The sequence below is a fragment of the Anopheles moucheti genome, chromosome 2, assembly GCF_943734755.1.
Source record: "Anopheles moucheti chromosome 2, idAnoMoucSN_F20_07, whole genome shotgun sequence".
NCBI classification, from domain to species: Eukaryota; Metazoa; Arthropoda; class Insecta; order Diptera; family Culicidae; genus Anopheles; species Anopheles moucheti.
This window is the reverse complement of record NC_069140.1, coordinates 38,604,901-38,616,452: the sequence shown is the minus strand read 5'-3', so window position 1 is coordinate 38,616,452 and position 11,552 is coordinate 38,604,901. Positions and strand designations below refer to the sequence as shown.

Below are 11,552 nucleotides of genomic sequence, written 5' to 3'. Positions count from 1 at the left end.
CAACACTGGCAGCATCGAAGGTAGGTATCGGGTGTCGGGTGCCGAGCCGAAGGTTTCCATCACGGCGTTTGCTTCCCACCTCACCTTCCCGCAGATGATATGGGCGAAGAGGAGAAGCCGAAAGTGAAGGATGAAAGCTGTTCCGCCGAGCATTTGCATCGGCTGTACATCTTTGCACTGGCTTGGGGGCTCGGAGCATTCCTCAACTCAACCGATCGCCTCAAGCTGGACGCGCACATACGGGAGAAGTATCGGAGTCTGGATTTTCCCCGCGCCGAGGAAAAGCCCGATTCGACGATCTTCGATTTCTTTGTGTCGCCCACGGGCAGTTGGCAGTTGTGGAAAACTTTGGTCACCCCATACGTGTATCCGGAGCTCTCAACGCCGGACTACCTGAGCATACTGGTACCGATCGCGGACAACGTGCGGATCGACTACCTGATACAGACGATCGTCAAGCAGGAGCGGGGCGTCCTGCTGATCGGCGAGCAGGGCACGGCCAAGACGGTCATGATGAAGAACTTCATGAAAAAGCTCAACACGGAGACGCACATGGGCAGGTCGTTTAATTTCTCCTCGGCGACCAGTCCGTTCCATTTCCAGAAGACGATCGAGAGCTACATCGAGAAGCGGCTGGGCAACATGTTTGGCCCGGGCGGTGGTCGCAAGCTGCTGGTCTTCATCGACGACATTAACATGCCGCAGATCAATGAGTGGGGCGATCAGATCACGAACGAGATCGTTCGGCAGACGATGGACATGAAGGGCTTCTACAGCCTGGAGAAGCCGGGCGAGTTTACCAACATCATCGATGTGCAGTTTGCCGGTGCGATGGGCCTACCGGGCGGTGGTCGCAGCGACATTCCGGCCCGCCTCAAGCGACAGTTCAGCGTGTTCAACTGCAACATACCGGACAATGCGTCGATCGATACGATCTTCCGGACGCTGGGCGAGGGCCACTACAACGTCAAGCGTGGCTTCTCGATCGAGGTCCGCAAGCTGGTAAAGCGGATCGTGCCGTTAACGCGCATACTGTGGCAGCGCACGCGCAACCAGTTGCTGCCAACACCGGCCAAATTCCATTACATTTTCAGCTTGCGGGATCTGTCGCGCATCTGGCAGGGCATGATCGGAACGCTGTCGACGGTGATCACGTCCGAGGCGGTGCTGATACTGCTGTGGAAGAACGAGTGCACACGCGTATTCGCCGACCGGTTCGTGGTACCGGGCGATCTAGATTGGTTCATCAACGAGATGCTGACCGTGCTGGAGGAAGATCTTGGGCCGGAGTACCGTGAGATGGCCGGTCCGAGTCCGGTGTTTGTAGACTTTATGCGTGATGCACCGGAACCGACTGGCGAGGAAGGCGAGGAGGCGGACATGGAGCTGCCAAAGGTGTATGAACCGGTGTCATGCTTTAACGTGCTCCGTGAGCGGTTGAAGATGTTTTTGGTGCAATTTAACGAGATGATTCGAGGTACCGGCATGGATCTGGTGTTTTTCCCGGACGCGATGCTGCATCTCGTGAAGATATCGCGCATTATTCGGCATCCGCGCGGCAACGTGATGCTGGTTGGTGTGGGCGGCTCGGGCAAGCAGTCGCTGACGAAGCTTGCCTCCTTCATCGCCGGCTACAAGACGTTTCAGATCAGTCTGACGCGCTCGTACAATGTGGCCAACTTTCTAGAGGATCTGAAGCTGCTCTACCGGTCCTGCGGCGTACAGGGCAAGGGCACGACGTTCCTCTTCACCGACATGGATGTGAAGGAGGAGGGCTTCCTGGAGTACCTGAACAACATTCTTTCGTCCGGCGTCATCTCGAATCTGTTCAACAGGGACGAGCAGACCGAAATTGTATCGGAGCTGACACCGACCATGAAGCGGGAAAACCAAAAGAAAAACGTCACCCAGGAAACGGTCATGGAGTACTTCCTGCAGCGCGTGTGCCACCACCTGCACGTGGTGTTTTGCTTCTCTCCCGTGGGGGAGACTTTCCGGCGGAGGATTATGCGCTTTCCGGCCCTGGTGTCGGGCTGCACGGTGGACTGGTTCCAGCCGTGGCCCAAGGATGCGCTCGTCGCCGTTGCGAGCCACTTTTTGGCGGACTTCACGATCGAATGTACGGCGGACGTGAAGCTGGAGCTGGTGAATGCTCTCGGAACGATCCAGGACGTGGTGTCGAAAACGTCCAACGAATACTATCAGCGATTCCGCCGGGCGACACACGTTACGCCCAAATCGTACCTGAATTTTATCGCCGGCTACAAGAACATCTACATGCAGAAGCACCGCGAGCTGTGCGACGGTGCGGACAAGATGGACACCGGTCTCGAGAAGTTGGCAGAGGCATCCGAGTCGGTGGAGATACTAAAGAAAGATCTCGCCATCATGGAGAAGGATCTGGTGGAGGCGTCTGCAAAGGCAGAACGAGTGCTCGTCGAGGTTACGGAGCGAGCAATGCAGGCGGAGGTCTTCAAGAATCAGGTACAGGTCGTGAAGGAAAAGGCCGAGGCTCTCGTGCAGAGCATTGCGGTGGAGAAGGCGCTCGCCGAAGAGAAGCTGGAAGCTGCTAAACCTGCGTTGGAAGAGGCAGAAGCGGCACTGAATACGATCAAACCGGCACACATTGCAACAGTACGGAAGCTTGGCCGGCCGCCTCATTTGATCATGCGGATTATGGACTGCGTACTGATTATGTTCCAGCGCAAGCTGCACCCCGTCATCGCCGATACAGGCGCACCGTCACCGAAGCCTTCGTGGCAGGAGTCGCTGAAGATGATGGCCAGCACAACGTTCCTGCTGCAACTGCAAAACTATCCAAAAGATACGATTAACGACGAGATGATTGAACATCTGCAGCCATACTTTCGTATGGAGGACTACAACATGGACACCGCACGGCGCGTGTGCGGTGACGTCGCGGGATTACTATCGTGGACGAAGGCTATGGCATTCTTTCATGGTGTGAACAAAGAGGTGTTGCCATTGAAGGCTAATCTAATGCTGCAGGAAGCTCGTTTAAGGGTATGTAGCGGTTCGGGTACAGGGCAAGGGATTGGGAATGGTTAGAATGGAAGAGATAATTATATAAACTAATCCATTTCACGCACTACACCTTGGTGATCCATGGTACGCTGTGATACATTTACTTCTTTTCGCCCATAGATTGCTATGGAAGATTTGGCAGCGGCTGAGAACCAATTGGCTGAAAGAGAAGCTGCGTTGCAGAAGGTGAAAGATCAGTACGATGCTGCTGTCTCGGAGAAACAACGTTTAACAGATGCGGCAAACAGTTGTCTACGAAAAATGACAGCCGCCACAGCTCTGATCAATGGATTAGGGGGTGAAAAGGCTCGCTGGACGCAACAAAGCAAGGAGTTCAAGATACAGCTAGGTAAGCTGGTGGGCGATGTCCTACTAGCTACCGGATTCCTATCATACTGCGGTCCCTACAACCAGGAATTCCGCGGAACGCTGTTTAAAACGTGGATGGATATCCTGAAGACACGCACCATACCATTTACAACGAATTTGAACATCATCAACATGCTCGTCGATTCGGCCACCATCTCGGAGTGGAACCTACAGGGTCTACCGAACGATGAGCTCTCAGTGCAGAACGCACTGATTGTAACGAAGTCCAGCAGCTATCCGCTGCTGATCGATCCGCAAACGCAAGGTAAGCTGTGGATTAAGTCCAAAGAGGATCAGAACGAGCTGCAAATCACATCGCTGAACCACAAATACTTCCGGACACATTTGGAAGACAGTCTCTCGCTGGGCAGGCCACTGCTGATTGAGGACGTTGGAATGGAGCTTGACCCAGTCATTGACAATGTGCTGGAGAAAAATTTTATCAAGTCGGGCTCGATCGAAAAGGTGCTGGTCGGTGACAAGGAGTGTGATGTTATGCCCGGCTTTATGCTGTACATCACCACGAAGCTACCGAACCCACCGTTCAGCCCGGAAATCAGCTCCAAGACATCGATCATCGACTTCACGGTGACTATGCGTGGTCTGGAGGATCAATTGTTGGGGCGTGTGATACTGATGGAAAAATCAGAGCTCGAGGCGGAACGAGTGCAGCTGTTTGAGAGCGTGATGAAGAACCAGCGCAGCATGAAGGAGCTCGAGGGCAATCTGCTCTGTCGGCTCACCTCAACCGAGGGTTCACTGGTGGACGACGAGGCGCTGATAGAGGTGTTGCAAGAAACGAAAACGACGGCCGAGGAGGTGAACCAAAAGCTGAAGATATCGGAGGTAACCGAGAAGAAGATTATGATCGCACGTGAAGAGTTCCGTGCGGTTGCCGCCCGCGGCTCAATACTTTACTTCCTGATCGTCGAAATGTCGAACGTAAACGTTATGTACCAGAACTCGCTGAAACAGTTTCTAATTATCTTTGATAACTCGATCACCAAGTCGACGAAGAGCAATATCACGGAGGAACGCATCAACATCATATTGAAGTACCTGACGTACGAGGTGTGGGCCTTCACGAGTCGCTCTTTGTACGAGCGGCACAAGCAGCTATTTACGCTGATGTTGGCGATCAAAATCGACTACCAGAAAGGAACCATCAGCCACGATGAGTTCATGGCGTTCGTTAAGGGAGGTGCCTCGCTGGACCTGAACGGGGTCGCCCCGAAGCCTTTCCGATGGATTCTGGACATCACGTGGCTGAACCTGGTCGAGATCAGCAAGCTCAAGACTTTCCAGGGCATCCTGAAGAAGATCGAGTATAACGAGCGCGAGTGGAAGAACTGGTACGAGGCGGAGCGCCCGGAGTTGGAGGTGATACCGTGCGACTACGAACACGAGCTTGATGTCTTTCGGAAGCTTCTATTGATCCGATCTTGGAGTCCCGACCGTACGATCTCCCAGGCTCGTCGATATATTGAAGCCTCCCTTGGTCAGGAGTATGGCGAGATGCACATTCTGGACCTGGAGGTCACCTGGTCGGAATCGGAACCGCGCACCCCGCTCGTCTGCATCCTGTCAATCGGTTCCGATCCAACCACGCAGATCGCCGTTCTGGCTAAGGTAAAGGGCATCGTGCTCAAGACGGTCTCGATGGGTCAAGGCCAAGAGTATCACGCACGGAAGCTGATGGGCGAGTGTATGGCCTCGGGCGGCTGGGTACTGCTGCAGAACGTCCACCTGTCGCTGAGCTTCTGCAACGAAATCATCGACGTGCTGATCGAAACGGAACACGTAGCCGACTCGTTCCGGCTGTGGGTAACGACCGAAACGCATCCCCAATTCCCGATCGGTCTGCTGCAGATGGCGATCAAGTTTACCAACGAGCCACCGCAAGGCATACGTGCCAGCTTGAAGCGTAGCTATCTTGCGTTCACGCAAGACTACCTCGACTATACGTCGGCACCGCAATGGCCACCGCTGCTATACACCGTTGCCTTCCTGCACTGTGTCGTTCAGGAGCGGCGCAAGTTTGGCCCGCTCGGATGGAACATTCCGTACGAGTTCAACCAGGCGGACTTTTCCGCCAGCGTACAGTTCATTCAGAACCACCTGGACGAGATGGACCCCAAGAAGGGAGTATCGTGGCAGACCCTCTGCTACATGCTCGGCGAGGTAATGTACGGTGGGCGTGTCACCGACGACTTCGACAAGCGGCTGCTGACCACCTTCACGCAGGTGTGGTTCAGCGAGCATCTGCTGACGCCGAGTTTCGAGTTCTACAAGGGCTACCGTGTGCCGATTTCGCGCAACATCCAGGTGTACGTCGACTACATCAATCAGCTACCGCCGACCGATACGCCGGAAGTGTTTGGGCTGCACCCGAACGCGGACATTACGTACCAGATCAACACCGCCAAGGGCATCCTGGACACGATTCTTAGCGTGCAGCCCAAGGAGGGCGGTGGTGGGGGAGGCGAAACACGCGAGAGCATCGTTTTCCAACTGGCGAGCGATATGTTGCGCAAGCTGCCGCCACAGTACGTGGCGTTTGAGGTGAAAGAATCACTCTCCCGGATGGGAGCCCTATTGCCGATGAACATTTTCCTCAGGTACGTACGTTGGATGGGAAGATGAGCGCTAGGGTGATGGGGAGAGAGTGTGAATAGCGAATACAAATGGATATCATTTTCTTCATCGCAGACAAGAAATAGATCGTATGCAGCGAGTCATCAACACGGTGTACAACAATCTGTGCGATCTGAAGCTTGCGATCGATGGAACGATCGTGATGAGTCAATACCTACGCCAGTCGCTGGACGCCATGTACGACGCTCGCATTCCCGAGCGTTGGCAGAAGGTAATTGTATCCAGTGTGGTGATAGTAATCGTGTTGCTTTTATGGATTGGAGTCGCTTTTCTCTTAACCTCCTGCTAAGGTGTTCCTTCAAGCCCGTGGCCGTGAAGTTCGCTTTGCCTTCTTCTTTGTTGTATTCGAATATGTATTGCAATGTTGTATCTTTGTACTAATTTCATTTCCCCAATATTTACTTTCATAAATAATATCGCTAGGTGCTGTTTCATCTTCATTTGCTCACACAATGCTTTTCAGCAATGTTGTGTAATGAGGAATATACAGAATAAAGCCTACTTAAACTTCATGCCTGCCTGAAAATCCAATACATTTCCGTTTCCCTTTCCATTTTCGCTAGATCTCTTGGGAATCGACAACGCTCGGTTTCTGGTACACGGAGCTGCTCGAGAGAAATCAACAGTTTCGCACCTGGATTAACAATGATCGGCCGAAGGTTTGTACTTGAACGACGCTTCCCGGGCTGCATACCGTTGCAGCATGGCACCGGAAATGATGCCGACAATAATGTCGCTTTCTGTTTATGCCCCATGATTTTCCCTTTTCCCGTTCTCTTCCGTGCGCCACAACGTGTGCTCGTAGGTTTTCTGGATGACGGGATTTTTCAACCAGCAGGGTTTCCTAACCGCAATGCGACAGGTAAGGCGATGGGTTGGGATGGTTCTTGTTTACCTTAAGTAAACCGTCGGCACAATCCTTTTGCGAAAGATAGACACCCAGCCGGGGCAACACTAGCAATGCATCGATAGACCCTCCCTGCTACAACGGAGCAACCGCTCGGCTGTTGTTCGACTTGGTTTTCGATTTCACGGCGACCGTCATCGTTACCGCAATTGTACGCAGCGGTAAAGAATGTACCGACGTGGCGGTAAAGGTGTGTTTCGGTTGGTCATAAGTCAGGAATACAAATTTTGCACTTCCACTTTGCGAAGGTATTGCATCCACTCAACCTCAACCTTCATAATTCGTTGACTCGTTGGGGTTATTGGGTTTACCGATCGATAGACACCTGATTGCGGTGTCACAACCATGCCGCTCACGTAGACGATGACAATACCTCTTGCGAGATGGTATTATTATGATCGTGTTTAGTATTAACATTAGCTGTAGAGTTGCTCTGGCAAAGCAGAAACTCTCGGTGTGGATCATTTGTCAATGCAAAATTCAAACACGTTGGGATTCAAGGTTGGGAGAACAACAGCCTTATGTTGATATAATCATATCATGTCCCTCATAATTATCAAGCATTGTTCTTGAAGAAATTTTACTAATAATTTTAAATGATAAAAAAATCTTTCTAACATTTCTTGCTTCATTTGTACAAAAATTCAATCCACATTGTTTTATATTTAACTTAAAATGGCTTTCAAAAAGGTATTCAATGTTTTTTACAAAAAAAGTTAAACCTACAAACATATCATCTACCGGCGAAAAACAAAATGTATATCTCACTTATAGCTCACTTATAGCTTTTTTCCTCCCCCTCACATTATGACCGACTGCTAGAAGGTGAAAGTCTCTTAACGCCATGAAGGACAAGCACGGAAAGGTCGTTAAAAGCAACATAATACTTTGAAGACGTGCCCATTGTTCTTCACATGCTAGTGACGTCAGCTTAAAGTCGTGCGACTGAAGCTGTGACATACAATGTGTGCGTGATGAACTGACGTTCAAGGGCCGGTAGTCACCCCGTCGAATCGCATCAAACGTTTCACCTGCTATGCGTGTGCTGTACAGTGTGAGGGATTAATTTAATCATTAGCATCTCATTTTCCGCCATTCCCGTACGTTCGGAACTGGTGCTCTGGTTGGTGCATTGTCGGATGGTTGAGCTAACCGTAGCGACATGGTAATTAGTATGAGCTACGTTAAGCATTTGTTGAGCAGTTTTAATTATTTCCTTTCGCTGGAGAGCAAACGCCAATTTTTTTTGGGCCAACACATGCGATACGCTGTTTTAAAATGGGTGTTGTAAAGTGTGAGCTACTTTTGAAATGCAATTTACTTCGCATCATGTTGGAAGGAAGAATGGTGTAACTGAAAACAACAATGCCGATGACACTGTTGATGAAGTCGATTACGATCATAATGATAACGATGATGATGACGATGTTGATAGACTTAGTGCTGGAGTCGTTAATGGGGATCAATTTTATTTCTTTGCCGCTGTCGTATGAGTTTCGTGACTTGCGTTCTTATCCCTACCTGTGAAACGTGAATGGTAGAGCAGTATTTATGCTCATTCGTTCTCACTGCAGACGGTTTATCATGTTTACCTTTTTCCAAAGTTATGAAAAACCACGCTTGATCGCTAAATTGTTAAACTATCATTACGATCTACCGTATCGAGAATCGTTGCTTTTCATTGATTATCTGGAGGGTTAATATCTGGTAACGTTTGTTTGTTCCAATTCGGATCTTACATCTATAGTAAGCCATCGAAGACTTACTCACTTTTTTCGGATCAACTAGCGAAAAACGTTTGCCAATCTGTTTAGAATAAGCATCACAAACAGGCACATCCTGACGTTATTCTTTTAGAAATGAAAGCAGACCCGTGAAGCTGCTGTAAAAGTTCACTGCTCTCTGCGTACATGTTTGTTTGAGTTTCATGTTAAAGTTTTGTGGGTTTTCCTTCCAGCAGTAGAACGAAGTCGCAGGTCACGTTGCAGTGAAGAATTTCAATGTCGAACAACAGCGGATGGGTGTGTTTGTGTGACGATGTATGGGACAAAGTGCTCCAAAGATGGTTGGGCGAAACAACGTATCGTACCACAGTACCTACCTGCAAAACCAACGGCTTGTAACCGACCGACCGTTGCCGGATTTATGTACCAAGAACTAACGAGCGGTAAACAATCGGGTGTACAGTATCCGGATCGTTGTGCGGTTAAAGCCGTTTAGCAGACTGCCCTTGCCTGGTGCTTTAGCTAGCTGGGCAGCAAGCAATTCTCTTGGTAGGCAATTGAGTTACCATCGTCTTCAATCTACCGGTGCATCTCAGGTGGAAAAGAAGCTTTACAATGCTGATTTCGATTTAAAACATCCAGCACACCATAGCCAGGGTGAGCAAGGGACAGCCAACCCTCAGGAAAAGCGCTTTAAGTAGGTTGATAGGAAAATTCAATCGTTTTATAGCATTTCACGCTGAGATGAAACGGATTGTGCTCACAAAGGTGCGTCTCGAGAGCGGCTTTCGAGACGTTGTTGATGAAGTGTTTTTATACGAAGCACTTTTCTTACCGTACCAAAGGTAACCACAAGAGATCAAAGCAGAGCAAAGCCATTTAGCTTTAGATGAGTTGTACCGAGGTACTGATGACTAATTGAAACAGCAATGAAGTTAAGTATGGATAGGGCTTGAGGCAGGGTTGAGCAATATTTTGGATGTATACACATAGGCAAGCTTAAACTTGAAATCTTCGAGAAGAAGTGTATATGTCCTGAAGGTATTTGGACGTACATAAATCGATGCATCATTTCCTATCGAACCATAAAAGCACATTCGATTTAAAATCTATTTTAAATGCTATAAATTATATCGTAAGTTACCAGCTTATGGAAACATTCAATTTCACAAGTTTTAACATTCGATTAAGTATATGGATTTGATTTTAAATTTTGTTCCACTCCTGGGATACGATTCCATCATCGCTAGGAGGTAACGCGAGCCCACAAGGGCTGGGCCCTCGATTCGGTAGTGTTGCAGAATCAAATTACGCGCCACAACAAGGAAGACATCCACGATCCCCCACAGGAAGGTGTTTACGTTTACGGACTGTTTCTTGAAGGTGTGCCCGTTTGTCTTTCCCCATCCAAAGTGTGTGTGTGTGCTTAACGTTCCCTAATTGCACGCTCTCTGCAGGTGCATCGTTGGATCGTCGCAGTGGTAAATTAATCGAATCCAAACCAAAGGTACTGTACGAACAAATGCCGGTGATTTACATCTACGCAATCAACACGACTGCTGGTAAGGATCCGCGGCTCTACGAATGTCCCATCTACCGGAAGCCGCAACGTACCGATCAGAAGTACGTCGGTTCGATCGATTTCGAGACGGACTTTAATCCGCGCCACTGGACGTTGCGTGGAGTCGCACTACTGTGTGACATCAAATAAATACCCACAGTGAGAGGGTTGCTACACTATTTTTTGATTATCTTATCTTATCTGCACGTTTGTCCACTGTCACGTTTAAAGGTGATAAAGTTTAGATTAGGGACCATTACGCACGGTAAAAAACACCAAAGAGCATCGATTGGTACAAGCTGAATGCTAGCGGGAATGAGGGAATTTTTTGAGATATTATCTATATAAAATGCTCTTAAAATATATAATTAATCACTGTAACTGTGACAAAGAAAAACATCTAGAATTGTGATTTATTTTTCAGTTAACAAACAGATTTAGTTTAGTGTTGCTGTTGACTGATGTTTGAGAGTTACTCCGATTGAACAAAAAATAGTGAAAATAAAAATGTTAGCTTACACTATGTCTAGTAGCGCACGAAGAACTTGGCTATCGAAAAGAAACTTATTTAACTGGTGTAAAGAAATCATTATTTATCGGTAAGTATACGGTGGTATACCATTCTCATTGCTGTATAAACAGCTAAACCTTATATTTCTTTCTGTTTTGTTTCTTGTTTTGTATCGGCTTTAGAAGATAGTCCAGATATTATTGGTTGATCCTTTCATATGATCAACAATAATCTGATGAAGTGCCCGTGTCAAGTATGTTGTTTAAGTTACTATTTTCCTATTTGTTAATAATGTACATCGGACCCGACTGGACCTTTGCCATTTCGCAGTCCACTGAATGCATAAGAGAACTATTATTCGTCTGATGTCATGAATTTCTTTATCATGCAATCATCCAGCCCAACGGTTCATCGTAAATGAACCGATCACTTATGATCAGTTTAGTCAATCAATTGCAAAAATGGTTCATGTCTCAGCAGATGACTGCTGTGTGGATCTTAGAATTAGACATCAACAATCTCTTGATGAACAACATCTTGAAAATCACTTAGTATCTTAACATCAATTTTATCAGCAAACGATCATCCCAGAGACACTCGACGTAGTCGTACTTACAATATCAATCTTATTTATCATCCTTTGAGCTCTCTACTTTACGTCTACTTACCTTATTACACATATCCTCTCACATAATGTCATCACAATGGTTAGTTAAACAGCTTATCAAAGAAACCGAACAAAATATTAAACGAAAAAAAAAACAACTTAAAACAATGTAT

At 48.2% G+C, this 11,552-nt stretch overlaps 1 protein-coding gene across 1 annotated transcript in view; it reads left to right on the top strand.

The window, feature by feature from the left end:
* The window catches only part of LOC128310428 (dynein axonemal heavy chain 5), a 22,402-nt gene extending 11,641 nt beyond the window's left edge, over positions 1-10,761 (top strand). Inside the window, exons 9-16 of the mRNA XM_053047067.1 lie at positions 1-20; positions 95-3,024; positions 3,166-6,032; positions 6,124-6,280; positions 6,633-6,728; positions 6,875-6,931; positions 9,951-10,083; positions 10,158-10,761. The exon at positions 1-20 is cut by the window's left edge and continues 214 nt beyond it. Coding sequence (XP_052903027.1) covers positions 1-20; positions 95-3,024; positions 3,166-6,032; positions 6,124-6,280; positions 6,633-6,728; positions 6,875-6,931; positions 9,951-10,083; positions 10,158-10,411 — 6,514 coding nt within the window. The 3' untranslated portion in view covers positions 10,412-10,761. The remainder of the gene's footprint in view (positions 21-94; positions 3,025-3,165; positions 6,033-6,123; positions 6,281-6,632; positions 6,729-6,874; positions 6,932-9,950; positions 10,084-10,157) is intronic.
* Positions 10,762-11,552: the final 791 nt, after the last annotated feature.